This window comes from Falco peregrinus, chromosome 6 (genome assembly GCF_023634155.1).
Source record: "Falco peregrinus isolate bFalPer1 chromosome 6, bFalPer1.pri, whole genome shotgun sequence".
In the NCBI taxonomy this organism is placed as follows: Eukaryota; Metazoa; Chordata; class Aves; order Falconiformes; family Falconidae; genus Falco; species Falco peregrinus.
The window spans coordinates 51,241,802-51,264,125 of NC_073726.1; the positions used below are offsets into that span (position 1 = coordinate 51,241,802).

The window sequence follows — 22,324 nt, forward strand, 5'->3', positions numbered from 1 at the left end:
TGTGTATTCCCTAATCCAAATATTTTTTAATGTAGAGGATGATAATGCCATGGACAAGGCCACAAAAGCAATAACCAACAATGAGATTTTGTCCATTTCTAAGAAAATAACAATGTTGGAAATGAAGGAACTAAATGAAAGACAGAGAGGAGAACATTTGCAACGAATGTATGAACATTTAAGGAATACCGTAAAGCAAATAGAAGAACGTAATTTTGAATTAGAAACAAAATTTGCTGAGGTAAGTCTGTTGAGATTTAACATAATTTGATACATCTTAAAAGCATATTTTTGAGCTTTTCAAAAAGTATTAATTATTTTGTATCACAACTGGCAAATAAGCTTATATACAAAATACTGTTCTTTAAGAGCTGCAATTTTGCATGCACAGGACATTTGTAAAAAATGTAATTTGTCAGTAGTTCATTTCAAACATTAGTTAATCTCTGTAAAATACACGATGAGCATCTTGACAAATAGTTTGCTGTTTTTTCAGCAGACTGCTAGAAAAAAGTCTGTTCTTGACCTGTTATTTCATGTATCTAATTCATATGATCCCTTTTATGGTAATTTTTCCTTAATTTACCAATGATTCAACAAATGTTAGACCTTTGCATCCCTTTTGCAAACAATTGTGTCATGACTGTTACTGGCTGGCTATTCATACATGCCAAACGTTATCTATAATGAAGGGATAGAAGTCACGTGCTATTGAAGCTGATTATGCTTAGTATTCCTGTCATATCAATCTTAATCTTTTTAGATTTTTTGACCCCAGTATTCATATTTGTAGTTTTTTATATAAATTAATGATTTAATAGTAGGAGACTTTATTATAAATTGCAGCCCAAATCTATTTATAGGCAGTTGTACACATTTGTTGCCTTGCTAAGGTAATTAATGAAAGTTGTAAGTGATACCTGTTTAAGAACTAGTAACTAGAAGAAGTCTACTAGACATCTTCTAAACTTACAAATCTACTTCAACATGACTTAGTTTTCCAGATAGTACTGTCTCAAATACGTGAAGTGCAGATAACAACATACACCATACTTTTTTTTTTTCTTTAGGAAGTCAGTTGTTTTATTAGGAGTGCTATCAGATTAATTTGCCACAACTGTATTTACTAAATTAATTCCTGAGTCTTCTCTGTGTTGCCTAATGTTTTCCAGATATCGATCTTTTTTTAATGCTCTTTGGTTTGAATTGAAACATTGGCTACATGGTATTTAATAATCAACTTGAAAGATCAGGCTGCTTGAAATGGTATCACTTAAAGAACTATGCTGTCCTGAGTCTTGACGGTTATAACCTCTATTTGTGTTACCAATCCTGCGATACTATCCAGTATATAAATATATCAGTAAGACTGTTTATTTCCTGAAGAGTTTACAATCTTACTCTTTTTTATTTTCTTGGTTTGAACAATTTATTGCAGTAATGGTTTTAAGAAAATACACTTAAAAATCGCGTATAATTAAGAATTGTGTTATGTGCTGACCTGCGTATCTGTTCCTTTGTGTATGCAATGCTGCAAACAAAAAGATGTTTAAGCAGAGAGGAAAAAAAATGTTTTCTGAACACAGCTGAGTAGTGGTTTTTTAATGACTAGAAAAGAAAAGATACTTTTGGCACTTCTTTTTATTTGCAGGGTTGGGAGCAGTTGTGTGCTTAGGATACCATTTTGTTTGTTTCTGGGTTTGCTTTTTTTTTTAAGCTTACCAAAATCAACCTTGAGGCACAGAAAGTGGAACAGGAATTAAGAGATGAACTGTCAAAGAGTGTAAGTAAGGCAGTAAGTGATGCAGATAGACGACAAATCATGGACCTAGAGAAGCGTGAGATGGAGCTCAAGACTGAAGTATCAAAGTAAGTAGTGAAGTAACAAATTTTGAATGCAGTATGTTCAGAAGCATGCAAAAATTTAGGCTATATAGGCTTATGTAATACACTAGTAATGTATCATGAAGTATTAATTCTGTGGGCATATTTGCAGGGATTTTTGATACTGAAAATTGGTGATTAGGCTTGGGGATGCAGAGATGGGAATTGAAAATGAAACTTTTTATGTCCTGAAGTGGCAGAAAAATAGAGGGCAAAGGTGTGCAGTTGAGGTAAAAACCATGGCATTGTTTTCCTGGAGTAGGTTACTGCTAACAAACTTGTGTATGATTTACAGGAAAATGTCCTGTGAAAAAGCTGAGAGGCAGTACAGAAGAATTTTTATATCAAGGACTCTGAAGAGTATGCTGTAAAGAACAAAGTCTTCAAATGTTTTGATATGGAGAAACATACTAAGCATCATTTCTTAGCATCTTCTGTGTAGAAAAACTTAATAGCTTATTCAGTGGTTTCAAGTGACGCAATACTGTTTTTGTTTTCTCTGCAAGGTTAAGAGAACTGTCTGACGTGGCAAAGATGCAAGTTGAAGCTCTGGAGGCACGCCAGCAATATAGAGATCAAGAAGTAGAATTTCTTAGAATGCAAATTTTAGACTATCAGGTAAAATTAAACCTTTATTAACACTGCAATTTGGATTTTTTTTTTTTCCTTGAAGTGAAAGGAAATGAAGTAATTTTGCAGTGAATTAGGAAACTGGAAAAGCATTTCAGAAGGTTCTTAACAAGCTGGTCTATGTAACATACATATTCTTTCAGGAGTTCTGTATTCCATTAATTATTCCCTTCTTAATTTTTTTCCATTTCTAGCTGTACAGCTATTACAGGTCCTGATACTTAGGTAATATTTATTCCTAAATGATTAATAGCTCACGGTCAATATTTAAATATATTATCAGGAAAGTTTGGTCGTTTTTTACAAGACAAGCGATAATTTGTAATCTTGAAGATTTTTGGTAGATTTAATATATTTCTTTGTTATTAGCTGAAATAATTTATTTGGATTTTTTTCATGTTGTTGAGTAGTTTGAGACCCTAAATACAACACTTCTGTCGGGTTTTATGTTACTATATTTTCTAAGTTTAGGTGTACATTTCTTCATTTCTTGGTATTTTAGTAAGATACAATTTTTAAGATCCGTATCTGAAAAAGTGTAATTCTAAAATGTGGCTATAGAAATAATAGTGGAAAAATTAAAAGCTCTTAGAGGCTAATTGTTGCTCTTATCTATGGAATAAAATAAAATGTTCATATTTACATATACACTCCACTAACATATTCAAGATGAAAAATAAATTTGTTCTCTAAATTTTGTTCTTAGGCACAGTCAGATGAAAAAGTAGTTATTGCAAAACTACATCAACAGATCATAGCCCTTCAAGGTAGCGAATCTGTTGCTTTAGGCAAATTGGAAACGCTTAAATTGAAACTACAGAAGGTGGAGATCCATAATCTACGTTTAGACCAGAAACTTGATGACAGAGAGCAAGCCTTATATTTTGCCCGACTGGAAGGAAGAAATCGAGCCAAACATCTGCAACAGACAGTTCAGTCTTTGCGGCGACAGTTTAGCGGTGCTCTGCCTTTAGCACAGCAAGAAAAATTCTCTAAAACAATGATTCAGCTACAGAACGACAAACTGAAGATTCTGGAAGAAGTTCAGCATGCCCAGCAGGAGCGTCGAAATGCAGAAAACAGAGCATTAGAGGTGGAGTTAAAACTGAAAAGTTTAGAAGAATTATTGCATGCATTGAAGGATACAAGAGGAGCTCAAAAGGTTTGCTGTTTCACAACTTTGAATAACTTTGTTCATCTGATACACATTTAAATTACATTTCAGTTCAGCCTGTTCCCTAAATGTCTGTTTTAATGTAGAACTTACTGATTTCAAAATACACTTTGTTTGAATATGATAGTGTCCTGGTTTCAGCTGGGATAGAGTTAATTTCTTCCTTAGTAGCTGGTGCAGTGCTGTGCTTTGGATTTAGTAGGAGAATAATGTTGATAACACACTGACGTTTTAGCTGTTGCTAAGTAGTGCTAAGTCAAGGACTTTTCAAGTTTCACATGCTCTCCCAGGCTGCTTCCTACAAGAAGCTGTGAGGGAGCATAGCCAGGACAGCTGACCCAAACTAGCCAAAGGGATATTCCATACCATGGAATGTCATGCTGTGTACATATACTGGGGGGGAGTTGGCTGGGTGCTGCTGATTGCTGCCTGGGGACTGGATGGGCATCAGTCAGCCAGTGGTGAGCAACTGTATTGTGCATCACTTGGGGTTTTTTTTTCCCTTGGGTTTTACTCATCTCTCAAACTGTTCTCTTCATTACAGTTATTGTTGTTATTGTCATTGTTGTCATTTATATTGTTATTATTTCAATTATTGAGCTGTTCTTACTTCAGTCCACGGGGTTTAACTTTTTCTGATTCTCCTTCCCATACCACCAGGGGAGTGAGCAAACAGCTGCGTGGTACTTGGTTGCTGGCTGGGGTTAAACCACAACAGACAGCTGTCATTTTGTGGGTTTCTGTTTAAGAAAAGTAATACATCATTAGCTATTTGCACTGTAAATCAGCTTAGTCAGATTTTCTAATTTGCTTTTGTGCCCAATTAAGTGGCATAGGAAGAAGAGGTTAACTATGAATTCAGTTATATTAAATTGAAATAAATTATGAATTTATTATGAATGAAATTAAACTAAACAAAGAGAGTAGCATTCTGAAGCTCCATGAGCTTGCATTGAAATCTTCACTACAAATCCCTGTCTTTTTTAAGTAAATGCAGGGGCAACAATTTAGGTAGCATGGTCAGAAATGTTATTATACTCATGTAACTCTACTCAGTCATATTTTGCTATTGTAAACAATGTTCCCTTGAAATTTGAATATGGCTTTCTCACTTCTCTTCCAGATTACTGTGTATTATCTAATATGGTTATATCTGTCATAACTAAAGATGTCTGCCTGTAAGCAATGGTTGTAGCGCTCTGGGCATGTTTTTGTTTTAAACCAATTTTCAATTTTTTTTTAGAGCATTTTGTCATAAATATTTCTGTTATTCTTACTACATATGCATTTTTGAAGACATAAATTTTTAATGGTTTAGAAAATCTTAGGCTGTTTTAAAAATATGAACACTTCATGCATGCTTTTTTTGTTTGTCTGGACAGATATATAGGGTATAGCTTAGGTAGGGCACTTGAAAATGGTTTGCAGTGCACTTCAGTCAGTGTAGGGGGAGCCTCTCCAGTTGTCTGCTGCACTTCTCAGTCATTCCTCTTGCAGTTTCATACTCTCGCCATGCCTCCTCACTCAAGAGAACGGAAGAAGCTTAAAAAGGTGGAATGTTTTTCTTCCTGTTGGTTTGTTAAGTGCCACACTGCCTCAGAGTGTAGCTGCATGTAGGCGGCCTGTGGGCTTCATAAATTGTAATACTGTGTGTCACTCATTATTAGGTAATTGAAAGGCATATGAAGATGGAGGAACTCCGTCTGCAGGAACTTAAACTTAATCGAGAGTTAGTCAAACATAAGGAAGAGGTGAAGTATTTGCGTAATGTAATTTCTGAATATGAACATACAATCAGTAATCTAGAAGAAGAAATTGTACAGCAAAACAAGGTATGTACTTCTGCGTGCTATTAGAAAAACAGCCTATTCCTTATGTCATTAAGTGATTTTTAAAAAAGAATATTCTTCCTAGAAAATTTTTAATATAGGTGTTTGTATCTTGGTTACATAATTCTTTTTTATAACACATTTGAGTATTTTACAGTTTGGTATCTCTTTTTTTTTTTTCTGTTTAAGTTGGTTATAAAATTCCCATTGCCTTCAATAAATCTTTATCAAACCTTTGTTACAGTTTCATGAAGAAAGGCAGATGGCTTGGGATCAGAGGGAAGTAGAACTGCAGCGCCAATTAGACCTGTATGACCATCAACAAAATGAAATACTTGGTACAGCTGTAAAGGTACATGCACTGCATTAATTAAAAATAGACTCATAACCCTGTTTTTCAGAGCTGTCAGATTACATGAATACAAATCTTTCTGTGCAGTTAGAAGAGGCTACAGGGTCAGTTCCAGATCCTACTTTGCCACTACCACAACAACTTGAGTTGGCTTTGAGAAAGATTCAGGAGCATATTCGAACAATCCTGGAAACTAGGGCAACCTGCAAATCACTGGAAGAGGTAATTAAATGAATAAATTATCATATAAAGGGGCAAAATTTTAATTTTTAGCCCTTTAGTGTTTTTTCAATAGAATAAATGCCTTTTAATAAATGTCACTCAGATGTGTCTAAACCCTTAGAAGTATTTAACATGGAGAAAATGTAAATAATATAATCACAGCATGACTAAAATGAACTGGTTTTTTCCATTGGAACAAATTATTGGGGAAGATTTTTGAGTATTTTAGATTGTTCATTTAGTAGGGTAAGATGCCCTTGCTATATAAAATTAAATTGACTATAGCTAGTTAAATTCAGCAAGTTTTACATTAAATTTAACAATTAGCCTAGCAAAATCCTTTTATTTTGGTTTGCTAAATGGAAATGCTGTTACAGAAAATACTTTCTGGTTCTTAAGAAATTTGAAAATTGCCAGCTTCCTAATTCGGTAGCACAAAATGAATTGCTCAAGTGTCTTGTTCCAAGCAAATAATACATAAAGACTCAGTAATAATATTCTGGGACTTTTTAAATCTAATAGTAATCCCATACAGCCAGAACCGAGTGCAAAATGTTTTGTGTTTATAAGTCCATTTAGACAAATCTTTCTGGAAATGCAACATTTGCCTTTTGTTGTAGAAATTAAAAGAAAAGGAAACTGCTGTGTGGAAAGCTGAACAAAACGTTTTATCAAGAGAAAAAGTTATAAATGAACTAAGACTTCGATTACCTACAGCATCAGAAACAGAGAAGATAATGGCTAAAATAGGCAAACAAGAAGATGATCCAGAGTACCATCATGCCATAAAAATTGCTCATCAAACCATTGCAAATATGCAAGCAAGATTAAATCAAAAGGAGGAAGTGTTAAAAAAGTACCAACATTTGCTTGCTAAAGCAAGAGAGGTAGTTAAACTTTATGCACAAAAATTCTTCCATTTTTAAGTTGTATTAGTTGATTCCTTATCTTATTGCTAGTTAAATATTAAAAAGTTTCTTACCTAAGGGAACAGAGATAATTAGTAATTTTTTATGTAGAAATTAATGTAGAATTTTTTAACTTCTTAAAATCTGAGGCTCACTCATTCAAGTTAACGTACATCATGTCTGTCTAGGAATTAAAATATTGTGACAGGAAGAAAGTTAAAATTTTGCTGTGCGAAGTGGTCTCAGTGTGTTTTATATAAGATTTTCCAGTACTTGCAACAATGAACTCTGGACTACATCTTGCAATGAATTTGGAAGGTACAATAAGGGCATGCATTTATGGAAAATATGCTGCTTAAAGCATATTTTAAAGCATAAACAGTGTATGTAAGCGTACTTTATATTATTTAAGCATAATTTATATCCTTTATTCTTTATGCTCTTAAAGCATGTTTTAAGCCTTGTGTCTAAGAGGTACTCAAGACTAAAGATGCATCAGTTTTAGTGTGTTTGGATCAGGAGCACATTTCCAAAGGAGACTTCCTGTCGTCTTCACTCGGTGTGCTTTGGTTAATAGGTGTAGCTATTTCTTCTGGGAGAAATCTTAAGTCTTTTTGGTTTGAACTAAACCAGAAGATGCAGTCTAAAAATGAGCGTACTGTGCTCTGTCTGTTAGTAGACATTCAGTCCACAGGATCACACTGTAGTCTGAAGTAAAGAGATGTGAAAAGTACATAGCACGGATATCGCTGTTGTATTGATAGTCATAGGTGGTGGGGACCAACACAACTGTTATGCTTTCCAGCTCTTGTCCTGTTGCACTGTACTACTTCCTACATAACTTAAAACTGCAATAGTAGATTTTTTTCCCTGTGGTGTTAAAATGGAAAAAAATAATCACTGATCATTGCAAGAAGAAAATAATTTTACAAACTGCCAGAATTAGAAGAAAGTTTGTGGAGCAATACTTAGGCAGTGAGTGAGCAATCAACATGAAGGTACTGTAGTTTCATGACTTTCTGGAATAGTGTGCATCAGTAGAGTTATATTTTTATTTTGAACTAACAGGAACAGGAGGAAACAGCAAAGAAGCACGAGGAAGACCTTAGAGTTCTACACCAGAAGTTAAATGTGCATACGGACAATTCCCTTAATAAATTCAGACAGACTGCTTTGGTGAGTTATGTGTATTTGTGGGGTTAGTGAAGTTGTTCCCAAATTATAAAAATTGTTGCTCGAAAGAACACTTTTGCAGTCAAAAGTATGTGATAAATGATGACAGGAAAAATAAATGGCTAGTTGATACAGTTATTGTTGTATTACTATTGAGAGAATTTGCAAGAGATGGTTTAAAAGTTAAGCGTAAAAAACCAAAGTCACCACTTCAGTATATATAAGTATTTTTCAGATCATCATCCTAATTTATGGAGACTTTTAGGAGAGAGAAATATATTTTGTTTTCTGTTCTTTCCATTCAGTCTGTGGTTACGTTAAACTAACCCATTTCAGTACAAATTTTCTCTTGATACTTTATGATAAGGTGGAACCTGTATGTAACTGATTATTCTGTGAATCATTAGATGCACAAAGCTCTTTTCAAACCAGGGTGATCTCTTTCTCTGTGGACTAAGATCATATCTCAGTAAATAAATGTGTTGGATATTAATGTTTGGTTATATTCAGGACTGAGTTTAAAATGCATCGGTAATGTTTACCTTTGATTTAAAGCTTAAAATGTTTTATCACATGCTTTTTTTTCTGTTTTACAGGAGTTAGGGAAAAAGACTTCTTCATCAGTTTCAGACAGCAAACGTTTTCTCTGCTTAGCTGAAATGGAGCAAACTGTAGCAGAACAGGATAATTCTCTTGCTTCACTTGTTGGAAAATTAAAGAAAACATCATCTGATTTGGAGAAACAAAAACAAATTACTTTAATGAAAATCAAGGAGTTTGAGACTATCAGAGCCCAGTAAGTTTTTAGACTGTTAACATAAGTCGCACATAAGACACTTGGATTGGATCAAATCGATGGTGTATTGTTGCTACAGGACTAGTCTATCAAATTGAACATGTTTTTACTGAATTTAAGATTTGGCTGAAAAAAACTAACTCAAAGTTACTATGGTTGGTAATTGTAAATTATTTTTAATTTGTAGCTCTTCATCAGGGATAATATTGAAAAAACTGTGGATTGGAAAGACACCTTTCAGTTGTTAGCTTTGTGCCATTCAGTGAAAAAGAAAGTATTCAGGGAGTCTTGGTATGAGAGTTATCTTTAAGCTACTGTGATATGTGCTGGTTTGTGTTTGGATTTTTTTTCCCCCCAGTACATCTCTTTGGACTTTCTGCCTTAACAAGTTTAAACTCATGAAAATTTAACCCCTGTTTAAAAGGAGAAAAAGTATGATGTTTTCTTTAAAGGCCAGGAATTAGAATGAACAATGCTCTAACCTCATTTTGCTGATGATTTTGAGGAATTTTCTTACTAAATGGAGGCTGCCTTTGTTGAGTCAGTCTTTTGCCGTTTCCAAATCCGTGTGTCATTTGCTTTAACAATAATAAAAAATATAACACCATGCCCTTTGTTATTTATTTGGAGTTTGCTAACTTAATTATTGCAGTACACCCTATTAATGCTTATTTTTTCATTAGGCTTCAGGAAAAGCACACAGTTGATGTGGATCAACTAAAAGATGAAGTAAACGAGTTAAGGAACATGTTATCTCGGAAGGAAAAGGCATTAGCAAATGTAAAAGCTGAACTAGAAGTCCAAAAAGAAGCAAATTGTAGAGCACCCACAGCAACAATGAAAAACCTGTTGGAACAGCTGAAGAGCCAATTAGCCATAAAAGAGAAGCAGCAGAAAGTTAGTCAACAAAAATTAATCCCTATGTCACATAAATGTTTAATGTTGCTTAATGCTTAAGAATTCTATGTATAGTACAGCAGGAGGTAGAATATAATTGCATAATATAATATAGTACAGTTGCCTTTTTCTTGGTTTGTAATGTTCCTGTTTGCAGCTTCTTCACTTAAAATAACTTGAATTTATTATTTTTAGGCTTTGAGTAAAGCACTTCTGGAACTCCGAGCAGAAATGACTGCTCATGCTGAACAGCAAATTATTTCTGCTGCATCACAAAGAGAAGCAGATATGAATGTCCAGGAGATTGTTGACAGACAAACCAAGGAGCTTACAGTGAGTACTAGGTAATATCATTGTACTGCAGTGTTGTATTGTTGATAATCCTGATGAGGTTTGCTGTTTTGTTTGTTTTCTTTTAGACACAGATAGAGGAATTAAATAATCAGATTACAAAACTTACAGATAACCTTAAAATAAGTAAAACCAGGGAAAGTTCTGTGTCTCAGGAAAGAGATGAGTTGAACCAAGAACTTCAGGGGAAAAAAAAAGCTTTTGCTAAAATGTTGAGAGAAAAAAATGAAATGGAAAAAGAAAATGAAGAACTGAAGAAACGGATTAGGAAGCTAAGCAGTATCATTCAGGTAAAAGTGATTTTTCAAAATGTTCAATCTTGGTCAAGTTTCTGCATAGATGTGCTGGTTTTGGGGGAAAGATTAAGTACTTTTGGCAGGTATTGGGACTTAAACTTTTTTAAAAAATTTGGGTTTGCTCATCAGGTGCGTTACATCAGAGCTATGAAATTTTACCGTTGGAAGCATGCTTCAAATAAAAGGAAGAAACTGAGAGTAACTTACTCCTTGAAATATGTTTGAAAGAATATGAGGAGTTGAATTACCATTTTCAAGGCTTCTTTGAAAAATGGAATTTTGTGATCTTCCTGGCTGTCCTCATTTCCCCTTTAAGAAGAAAATTAGAGGATTTACAGTGAATTGGTTAATATATTTTTTTTTAATTCGGCTACCTGCTGATCATTCAGTTTAGAATGCAAAGTTACATTCCAAAACTTTTAATAATTGAAAGATAATTTTTAAAAGATCATTTAGGTTGTAAACTAATTCTAGCAACTGGAATTAGAGTCCTTATATTTTGAGTGGAGAAAAATATTCAGGTAATGGTGAACTTTAAATTTGTAAAAGTTTGTAATTTTTCAGAGCAAAGCTGATGAAGAGAATCTGATAGATGCACTTCAGAAAAAAAATAAAAAGTTGGAAAATGAACTTGAGAAGTGTGAAGAAACAGAAAAAAAAAGTGTAAGAGAAGACAAGGTATGTGATATATAGATCATAGCTTTGAAAGACATCATCAGTCTAGGTCTAGGCAGTTTAATGCTCCCTATTGCTTCTGAAAAAAACACCCCACCAACCAACCAAACTTGATCAGAAGAAAAGCACTTTCATGACTGTAACTTCTTGATATTTCCCATGCTCTTTGTTACTGCTTGTGTTGCTTAGTACTGGTACAGTAATGTTTTCCTGCCCCTTTTGTAGAGTTAAAGGTTCATTACAAATCTTAGAAAACTAAGATGTTATAGGTAGCAGTGAAATTGATTACATAAGGACTGTCAAATGTGCATTTGCAAAATCAATGCAATGATAAAACCACGAAGTACTTGGGAGCAGAAGTGTGAATTATAAAAAGCATGATGTCTGTGCAAATGATTGTTCTTCACATGCAAGACATTCTGAGTAATTGGAAGTGTGTTCATTTCACCAGTTGTTTCATTTGGGTTTTTGCTTGTTACTTTACTACTTCAGTAACTAATCAGTGGTTTGTCACGGTAATCATAAGGTATACTGGAATATTATATCATGCTTGTAAAATGTCATTCAAGTTATTTGTGATTCTAAATATTATTCTAGGACTGCATTTATACTTCCAGTTAATTTGAGACTTTTTAAATGCCTGTTGCATAGTGTCTAGACCTTTTTCTCAAACTTGACTTGTTTTTTCCAAGATCTTGCTTTGTGTCTGTCCCTTAATTGCAGTAACTGTTTAGAATGAAGACAGAAAAGAAAGTACATGGGCTAACTGGAGAAGGAAAAAGTTCTTTTTTAAAAAAAAAAAAAACAACAAAATTGCTTACAGGAATTATTGACTGTGATTTTTCAGTAACCATTTGTGGTCATATAGGTATGGTTTTAACTGCTGTATAATATACAGTTACTGAATTGTAACTTCTCTTTATCATAGGAAAAAATAAACTAAAATGACCAATTGTGCATCTGTGCAGCAGGGGCTAATAAACACCTGGTGAGCTGCAGAAGAAAGATCTGCTTTAAATTGGCATAGAAAATAACTTTTTTTTCTTTAATCTCTGTTCTTTACTAATGTGTAATTCACAGTAAAAGGATACAATGTACTAGCACCTCTATTTTCATAAAATGTTTCCCTCCTTTTTTGTAAAATGGATATTAAATGCTAAGGAAGAATTTGGTAATAGCATTAAACTGCATCAGTTTTATACACCAGTCAGTACAGCGTACTTAACCTATCCAGCTGGGCCAGCTGTTTACCTTATGGTAAATAATATATGCCAGCTATGGCTTCATGTTTTAAATTGATAAATGAAGAATATGTCATTCTTGGTTTTCTAATGTGTTTTCTTATTTTGCTTAAGAAAAAAATTCAAAATAAACACATAATTTCTTTTATCTGTTTCACAGACCTCCAAAGAGGAAATAATTAGATGGGAAGAAGGTAAAAAATGGCAAATCAGAATGGAAGGATTGCGGAACAAACTAAGGGAAAAGGAAAAAGAAGCAGATGCTTTAGCCAAACAGTTGAACACACTGAAGGAAATTTATACCAAGTGAGTTGGTTTTAATAGATTTAGCTACAAAATAATGACATAAGGGAAATCCAAATATGTTTGCCACATAATAGTTATAAGTTTGTTATGTTTATAAGACTGATACCTAGAATTTTACATTGCTATTGACATTTAACAGGATTAGTTAATTTTCAAGCAACAGGCTACTCCTCTAGTGTCATTTCCCTTATAGAAGCCAACAACCTTTATTACAAGAAACTGCCTCTGAATAAAAATAATTTTAAGTCCTTTATTATAATAGTTGGATACAGCGTTCTGTTATTCCCATGAAACAAAAAAGTTTTCTGAAGACAGGCTGTTTCTCACCACTTTATTTTAATCAGATTGCTAGGATTGGACACTGTGCTACTGTTATACATAGTGCTACTGCAGTACTGATGGTACTAGGATTGTGAGATGGAAGCCTTTTTAAAAAAAAAACGTGCAAAACCTCTGCAAGTGTTATGTTGGCTTCAGTACAGTAATGGCAGGGTTTTACTGATGCAGAAAGAGAGGGAACTATTACAGTGATTGTAGCTGTTGTTAAATTGTGGTTTGAAACTGCTTCAAAATGGCATTTATTCTTAGCAAGTCTTGCATGAATTTCACATAAAACACAGGCAAGACCAGCAAGTGGTTTATGACATGCATAACATGCATAATACTGATATTGTTCTGCCCCGCCCCGCCCCCCCCCCCCCCCCCCCCCCCAGGTTTGGGGTTTGAGTTCTTTTAGGTAAAGCTGTACTGTCTATAAGGTAACCTTATGAAGCAGAAAAGGGGGTGTGGTTCAGTGAGCAAATAAATTGCAAATGTAGATTCTTTACAGCAAGAAATATTTTCTCCTAAAGAAAGCAAGTTAGCCAATAAAGCTTTAAATGTAAATTTACTGAATGTTGCAGGACTGAAAAAGAGAAAATTGTTCTACAGAAGAAACTGAAAACTACTGGTGTCACTGTTGACCGTGTTGTTGGTGTAAGAGCCTCAGAGACTGAAAAGGAACTGGAAGAACTAAGAAAACGGAATCTAGAATTAGAAAATGAAGTTGCTTACATGAGGTGAGAGGCATTTTGAAAGAATCTGTAAAAAATAAAATATCTAAATGAGAAAAAAATTGTGGAAAGAGGTAGATAGTGTCTGTCAGACCAATTGGTTCAATAAGGAAAAAAACAGGGGAATTTCAAAAAACCTTCGAGTCTCTGATGAGAAAACTTAGTTACTTGGGAGCAATTGTGTATGTTCAGAGAATGTTCAGCATTGGTTCATGGTTCTAAAAAGCTAAATAATACGAAAAACATCTGGCTTCTATTATGTAAAATTATAATTACAGGTTAGAGTTGGTGAAAGTTACTGGAACTGCGAAGTTGCAGTTAGAGATTGTATTCTTAATCAGTGTATCCACTAACACAGTGCGTAGTGTACCTGAAAATAGAAGCTGTACATGTCTCAAAAGAACATTCCTTTTGCCAAAGTAAGTGCTTTCAGTTCACAGGGATTAGTTGGAAGTGTATATGGCTAACACTGATTTAGAATAACTAGCCCAGTAATCCTAGAAAACCCAGTCTAGTAATCCAGGTGTTCATGGATTTTTTTACCTTAAGGGATGTTTTTCTGCATTAATAGCCATTTGTTTGTTTTGGCTCGATTAAATTTTTGATGTAGAACACAGCAAGCAATGCCACGAGATTATGCTGTAGAAGAATTACATTTCAAAAATCAGTACCTCCAGGAAAAGCTTCATGCATTGCAGAAACAATGTTCGAGACACACATATTCTAGACCATTGGTAAGTTAATAATGTGACCTTATTACCTAGAGGAATTCTACCTACTGAACAAAAATATTTATTAGCCATTTGGTATTCTGTGTCATTTAGTGGTTTTATTTCAAATTTTAGTTTTCTATAAAAATATATGAAATGCTCAGTTTTTACTGTTTTTTAAAAAACACAACAAATCCAAAACGTAGTTTCTGTGTTCTACAGGTAGAAGCTGAAATATTCATCATCCAAGCATATGTGGAGAAATAAGGGATATGTATTTTTAAATATGTAAGTCTGCAGCTGAGAGACTACTTCTGTATTCCCTATTGATTCAAAATTTGAGATACAGAGTGTTTGGGAAAATACTGAGCTGCGTTTCAGTTACATTAGGTGGTTTTGTTGTGTTTTGATTTTTACAAGGTTCATTATATTGCATTATTAGGTTATCTTGATCATTCAAGAAATACATTTAACAGTACATTCCAGGTTTCTTTATTTCCTGTTCTGTTTTACTGTCTTCTGCTTTTCTTTCATGCTTGATTCTGTCTTCAACTTGAATCAGAGTACATGTGACCAAACTGAACTGACCAAGTCTGTTCCTATCAGTATCGGTAAACAAAAATTTTTGAATTCCCTTCAAAAGAAATTTATTTCAAATAGGGATGAAATCAAACATCAGACTAATCATAGCATTACTGATGGCAGTGGCATAGATGAGGAAGCAGACGTGCAAACATCCATCATGCATAAAGAAGGCCATGATGCTACTGCGGATGCAAGCACAGAAGTGTCTCCTGAGCAGCATCCTGAAGATAGTGAGAAATGCAAAGATACAGATATTTCTAGGGAAGGACTGAAGAACAAAAGTATAGCTGAAGCTGATGAAGAGAACTGCAGTGAAAAAGAAGAAAATACAACCCAAACTGAAAATGGAAAACTTAATGAGGAGTTTGAAGAAGAGGAGAGGAAGCAAGAAATACTCAAGCAATCAAATGTTGATGAAGAAGAAGGTGTAGAAGAGCATGACACTGACAGAATGAGCTGCAATCAGTCTGATTCAGGGCAACCTTCTAATCAAGCTAATGGCTATGAAACAGAAAAAATAAATGTGAATAATGAAATGAATCAACCCACTGCAGAAGATAAATATGAAACTTACCGAAGTTGTACAGAGGGGGTTGAAACAACCCCAGAATTTTGTGAAATGCCTGAGGTTTGATACTGTAGCAGTCCTTTAACGTTTCTTCTGTATACACGATGTAGAAATAGAATAGTTTGATTTTGATAATGTAGTGCTTTCCTATGCGTGGTCTGGAGGGATATTGAAGTAGTTCCCAAGTGGTCCATAAAGCAAACCTTATACTTTCATGATAGGCATACATGTCAGCTCAGAAGTAAGCTGCTATTGACTCTAAAGTTTTGATCCAAAAAGTTTACAAATAATCCCATTGATACATGCATTAGTTAAGAGACTTATGATGTGTTATTACTTACAGTAGGAAAAAAATACACTTTATTGAAGCAAATACTTTATTCCTATCATTATTAGTGATTAATTAATGGATCATACAGTTAATTCCATAATTATCTAAGTCAAAACTGCTGCTTATTATATTATCAAAAGGTTTTACTGTTTACTAGTCAGGCACAGTAATTTACCATATACTTATGATTCAAACTGGCTATATAAGGCATGCAAAGCAGTCTTTATGTAGCAGAAATTAATAGCCTCCACGGATGGAGACTTAAGATTGTAGGAACTAACAGACAGACTTAAGAATTAGAGTTATATACTACTCTTTCTGACTTGCTCTGTGATCTGTTTGCCTTAAGTGAAATTCCTTATGCTATATGTACTATTTAAGGATATATTCTAATGTCTTTATTACAATTAGATGGTGTTCCCAGGTAGAATGTCACAGCTTACTACACTCAGCAGCTTTTTTGTCTTTTAGACTTTAGAATTTATTTCTACCCAGTAGTTTGAAAGTTAATTTTGGTTTGACAGAATTTTTACTGATTTATACCGATTTTTAAACTTCCCCTACAGTTTAAGCAAGTTTAGAAAATGTAGGAGAAGGAATTAAAATCAGAACAGATTAGATCAAAACTGTTGATATAACTGTCATCTGTTTTATATCTGTGAAAAATACTAATTCTCTGTTGCTCTTTATCAGTTTATCACTGGTACAATGATCAGTGCATTTCGACTTAATAATAATTTTTTCCCCCTCCATTTTCTTAAGACATCAGGAATAGGATCAGATGATCAATATCGAAGAGAACAAGAAGTTTTCAAGGAAAACTTAAGACTGTCATCTGAAAACATTGAGCTAAGATTCCAGCTAGAGCAGGCCAATAAAGATTTGCCAAGACTAAAGGTAACACCTTTTTACCTTTAGTCTTCTTTACCCTGACACAGGTTAGGGGATTGCTTAAAAAGAAATGGGAGATCTTTTCTGTACATACTGTCAGTTTTTCATGGTTTTATGGAAGATGAGAAGGTTGAATGGCTGGTAGAAATGATGGAAAATTGCTTTCTGTTTACATTTTTCAAAGTAAACCAACTGTAATTTTGTTACTGTTCACCTCAATTTCAAATTTAAATAAGTTGCTAATTACTTTGTTTTTATAGGACCAAGTAGGTGACCTAAAAGAAATGTGTGAACTTCTCAAAAAAGAGAAAGAAGCTGTTGAACAAAAGCTGGGCAGTGTAAGAGGGGTGAGTATTGTTAACAGCAGTTTTCATCATAACTACATGAAAACACAATACCAATAAAAAGCAATGTTTTAGTAAAGCTAAATTATTTTTAGTCAACCAAAGGCAAACAGGAATTGTTCTTACTTGTTTATTGTGTTGCCAAAGTGCTATAATAAATTAGTGAGATTCAATTAATAGGACCACTAGAAAGACTAGAGCTACATTATTAAGATGTGTGCTGTCATGGTCTTTTTTTGTCATTTGGATTAAAATTATCTTCAGAAACATATTTGTACAAAACAATAGGAGTTACAGCCCTACTGTTGACAATTATATTCATGTATTTACATAAATGCACTATACAATTACAGCTTTATGATTTAAAAGATAGAATATTGATTTGATGCAGGTGGTAGTGTAAGTTTCTGTTAGTGAAGTTTTTTGTTGTACTGTGCAAGATATCACAGTTAAATTTTACCCTAGCTGCTGTCAGCTATTTTAATAGAACAATATATCTGAAGTTACAGGGGAAAAAAGGCTTCAGCAGTGCCCACTATCTCCCTTGACACTAACCTGTCAAACTATTTGTGTGACCTTTTAAAGGAAGCTGATCTAATAAAATCTCCTCAGTGCCTTCATAGCTGTTTCAGCATACAAGGAGAATGAGTTCTGTGGCTGGGTGCCTGGAAAAGATTGTCTATTTCCCACTCTTTTACTTGTACCTTGCATGGACTGCTTGTGTTTCTACCTATCTATTATGTAGTGGTAGTTTTGGATAAGGAAATTCAGTTTATAAAACTGTTTCATGCAAGTGTTCTGAGGCGACAGCAAATTCAGAATCTCCCTCCCTTCTCAGGTACCAAGATCTGACAGAGGTTTTTCTTTAACTCTGCTGTGTACCAACACGAATGTCCTAATCCCTCCAGTTACTTTAGAGAAGAAGGAATTAAGTCAGTTTTAACTTCCAAAACTTGGTTGCTATATAGGTTTATGTAGGGCTCCAGGGAGTAAAATCTTCCCCATTTTCCACTGTACTGTGCCTCTTACCTCTGTGGAAAGAAAAGGAGGTACTTCATGGGCCCAGAGCTAGAAACAGCATCTTTAAATTATTATTGATGAGGAAAACCATCGCTACAAATATATGAGAAAATAATGCTTTTAAAGACCCTTTAACAGCTTCTCTACCTCACCACAAACATGGTGAAAGAAGAAAAATGGAGAAATGATGAGGGTTTTTTCCCATATTTATTTATTTATCAATCTGCAAGGAGAATATATGCCTTGGGAAAGGGAGAAGATTTAATCATGCTTTAAGATGCAGTTCTACTGTCACTTCAATCCAGTAGAAATATGATTGCTAAAAATGGGCCTTCTTTTCCTCCCTCAAGCTCCCAGCTATTTTTTTTTCCCACTCAGACAGTATTACCATTCAAGCAATTCTACAGTCTGTTGGCTAACCAAATTGCTTTAGAAGTTGTTGTAGTTTGATTTATTTCCTTAATGTTTCTGTTTAGTTCGTAAAGTAGAGCAGATTTTGAGACTAACTGCAGCTTTCTTTTTTTATAAATATAAATTGCAGTGGGAAAATGAGCATTAAAGTAAGACTTGGAGTATCTCAGAGTGTCAAGATGAACTGTGTACTACTTTCTGCTTTTTTTTCTTCCCTCTGTATAGGCTGGTAGAAGTGGAAAGACAGTTCCAGAATTGGAAAAAACAATTGGTTTGATGAAAAAGGTTGTAGAGAGAGTCCAAAGAGAAAATGAAGATTTGAAAAAAGCTCCTGCTGTGGTTTCTAATGAGAAATTACTTGATCTTGAACAGGAAAATGAGAGGCTAAAGGTACTGATTTGTCTCCAGTACCTATATTTAGATAGCAGTTTATATGCAAGTTAGTAGGGAAATGGAGCAGCAAGCCTGTTGGAAACATTGATTGGCACAACAGTGTTTTAAAAATACCAAATACAAAACCTGTAGAACAGAAAAGCAAAACTTCATTTTGGTATAACATAATGCATGATTTATGTAAAGGTATTCTGTCCTTAAGGATATCCTTAAATATGTGATGAAACATTATGTTCATTGTGCTGGGTAGCTGTAACTAGGCTGTGCTTTAAAAATGGAAATCTGAAATTTTCAACTAAGCAATGTACATGTGTTTTAACAAACTGTTTGATATTTAGTCTGAAATGGAAAAAATGAAGCTTCATTTGAGGGGCGAGCTGAGTATGCATTATGAATCTAAAGCCAAAGGAATGGAAAAAGTCATTACTGAAAACGAGAGGCTGCGTAAAGAACTGAAAAAGGTATGATTATTGTAATGCATCCCTTTATTTCCATTAGTTACTGGCTTGTTTGTTTTTATTTCTGAATGGTTGATGTGGAATGGACACTTTTCTAAGTACTGATACTGCTGTGATAGAATTTTTAGTTTTATGTGGAGAAGAGACCTCCAAGAATCAGCCCAAGAAAGAACTTGGAAGTTGTAGTGCTAGTGATCTTGGATGCACCATTTTCCTCTAAATCAGTGCTGACCCGTCACCGTCATGATGGATAATCCTGTGCTGCACATGAGGTTAAGTATTCCATAAACCTGTGTTTTTATTGAACAATAGGAAGCTGACAGTGGAGAGAAGCTACGAATAGCGAAGAATAACTTGGAGATATTAAATGAGAAGTTAACTATACAGCTGGAGGAAACCATTAAGAGGTTAAATTTGGCTGAGAGCCAGTTTGGCAGAGCTGATAGCAAAAGCTGGAAATCCGTTGTAACAAGGTAGGAATTGTGAGCAAAGTAAGGAAGATAAACACAAGTGTTAATTCCTCTTTAAATATTAGCAATCAAATTTTACTTTCTTTTTTGTAATTTTTCTTTCCTCTTTTGAAGATAGTTTTATATTATCCATATTGTATTTTCTTATTCTGTATTAGTATGTAGAATCAGTATACAGGTCTCTGAAATGAATCCAGCAGAGATCTAGTGTCCCTAAGTACTGGGCTTGTTAGCCACTTCTATACAGTAGCTAGTTACTTATCTCCCTTCTTCAGATCTGCTGTAGACTTCTGGGTAATTCTGGTAAAGGAAGTATTTTGTGTGCCTTGCTGCTTAAATGTATTGGATTTGTGCTCTGTAGAATGTTGGCATTTTTCCTGAACACAGAAAGTATTTTAGTATCTTACCACATGGATGACAATCTGAAACAAAAGACTGGAAGCCAGCAACTTGCATTTTCCAGCTTGGATGCATTTGAATCTACGTTTAACTATGTAAATGTGCAAAGGTTGTGTTAGAAGACCCACTGGGATTTCTGTACTCCTTAGGACATGTAGGTGTAGCTAAAGATCCTTCATGTGTGTTCTGAAGGTTAGTTGCAGTCAGCCAGTTGATTCTGTTATCTGTAGAAGAAGGGAGAAAAACTTGGAGACCAGCATAATTATCTTTCCCAATATATAAAATGAAGTGTGGGAATCACCGTTTCTAGATTTTTAAATAAAACCTCAGACTTTTTTTTAATATTTCCTAAAAATTGTTCTAAAACTTTTATTTTTACAGATTAACTACTAGTCTAACTACATAAAAAGAATCCAGTCCCCCTTCAACAAAGTGTAGGCACAAAGATCCACAAAACTTTAACATTTGGATAAGCCTTTATTCCAAGATTAAAAATGTATTTTTCATTATGCTTCTTTCAGTTCACTTATAAATAAGACCAGTGATTATTTCAAGGCCAATGCCCCAAACATATTTTAGGGTGTATTTTATAGCATTTAATCTCCTAAAGATATTTTAGTCTCTCTTTCTGCAAAAGTATTAGCTTTTGCTCTTGTCTTTTTCTGAATAAAAATACTACCAGGATGCATGAAACTAAGGTGAAGGAAATGGAAATGGAGATTGGTAAAAAACCCCAAAGCATTCCTGACCTTAAACAGCTGCTTCAGGAAGCAACAGAACATGAACACGATGCTGATAAAAACTTGGAAGATGTAAAAGAACAGGTAAGTAAAATATAGCCAGATGACTCTGAGAATATATTGCTTAATATTATTTCTAATGTCTGTGTTGGGAAAGTCCATTTTTTTCTCGAAGACATGCTTTTACAGTTGTTTTTTTCAGTCTGAGTCACCATAACTGTACATTTACATATTTTGGCCAGTTAATGAGGTTTGCCACTTATTATCAATATATATTCTTGACTTGCAGTCTTAGGGGAAAATTAATTTTTTTCTACTGTATTTTCTGTAGGGTTTTTTAATTATAGTTTCATTGATCACATGAAAGCCTGTAGGTACAGATGCTTCAAATGGTCTTAAAGTCTTTCCAGCTTGTTCCAGAGTGAGTTTGCTACTGGGACTTCTATCTTCTTTCCACATCTTTTGGGGCAATTGACTTTGCCATCCTAAAGGACATCTTCATGCCTGTTTCCAGTATGTCCTCTTACATGCAGTCCCTAGTAAGTCTTACAAAATTATTTCACACATGGAGGAGCTGATGAATTTTAAACTCGGGTACCTCTGAAAAGATGTATCAAATTTTGGCCTTTAAGTACTCCAGAGGTGTAGCCCTGGGACTATCCACCTAGCTTATCTTACATCTTCTCATTTATTAGTAAGTGCATGCTTTTCTTCCCCAGGCATCTTGTACCAGCTTTTCTCAGTGTGAGGTATCAAATACACAACTTTCAACACAGCAAGTCATATGTATTATGTAAGCAAGCAAATATGTTCAATAAATAAACTTGGAATTGAGTCCTATAGATGACTATTTTGTTATTTTTTTCTGTTTTCCCCTTTCTAAAGTCAGCATTATTAACGTAAAATGTATACTAGGAGAAAAATTAACACACAGATAAAATTCTTTCATTATGTGATATTACTCTGGAGTGACACAGTTCCCAGTTTCTTTAATGTCTCAAATAGTGATGAAAAAACGTTGTCAAGGTTAACTATGTTTCAAAGAAACACAGATTGATTGTGGAAAAAACCCCAAATCCCTAGCATTTTAGATAGTAATAAAGCCTATCACCAAGAGTAGCCTTACGAGAATTCATGAATTGTCACTGCATTAAAAAACTGTATATAGCCTCATATTTAAAAAACTGATTTTTTGCTCCTGCATCTTCTACTGAAGGG

At 34.2% G+C, this 22,324-nt stretch overlaps 1 protein-coding gene across 11 annotated transcripts in view; it reads left to right on the top strand.

The window, feature by feature from the left end:
* The window catches only part of CEP290 (centrosomal protein 290), a 54,828-nt gene that overhangs the window by 29,651 nt on the left and 2,853 nt on the right, over window positions 1-22,324 (top strand). For 4 of the 11 annotated variants that reach the window (XM_055808293.1, XM_055808292.1, XM_055808291.1 and 1 more), the window contains 24 exons: window positions 36-241; window positions 1,718-1,869; window positions 2,391-2,502; window positions 3,221-3,676; window positions 5,356-5,520; window positions 5,762-5,869; window positions 5,957-6,091; window positions 6,712-6,978; window positions 8,068-8,175; window positions 8,769-8,968; window positions 9,652-9,865; window positions 10,061-10,198; window positions 10,285-10,506; window positions 11,077-11,190; window positions 12,589-12,734; window positions 13,637-13,792; window positions 14,397-14,520; window positions 15,059-15,709; window positions 16,743-16,877; window positions 17,132-17,218; window positions 18,872-19,036; window positions 19,378-19,500; window positions 19,810-19,970; window positions 21,049-21,190. In XM_055808293.1, the coding sequence (XP_055664268.1) occupies window positions 36-241; window positions 1,718-1,869; window positions 2,391-2,502; window positions 3,221-3,676; window positions 5,356-5,520; window positions 5,762-5,869; window positions 5,957-6,091; window positions 6,712-6,978; window positions 8,068-8,175; window positions 8,769-8,968; window positions 9,652-9,865; window positions 10,061-10,198; window positions 10,285-10,506; window positions 11,077-11,190; window positions 12,589-12,734; window positions 13,637-13,792; window positions 14,397-14,520; window positions 15,059-15,709; window positions 16,743-16,877; window positions 17,132-17,218; window positions 18,872-19,036; window positions 19,378-19,500; window positions 19,810-19,970; window positions 21,049-21,190 (4,487 nt within the window). Of the gene's footprint in view, window positions 1-35; window positions 242-1,717; window positions 1,870-2,390; window positions 2,503-3,220; window positions 3,677-5,355; window positions 5,521-5,761; window positions 5,870-5,956; window positions 6,092-6,711; window positions 6,979-8,067; window positions 8,176-8,768; window positions 8,969-9,651; window positions 9,866-10,060; window positions 10,199-10,284; window positions 10,507-11,061; window positions 11,191-12,588; window positions 12,735-13,636; window positions 13,793-14,396; window positions 14,521-14,718; window positions 14,785-15,058; window positions 15,710-16,742; window positions 16,878-17,131; window positions 17,219-18,871; window positions 19,037-19,377; window positions 19,501-19,809; window positions 19,971-21,048; window positions 21,191-22,324 lie in introns of those variants that run through there. The other 7 variants (XM_027794161.2, XM_055808300.1, XM_055808295.1 and 4 more) reach the window with 6 other exon arrangements.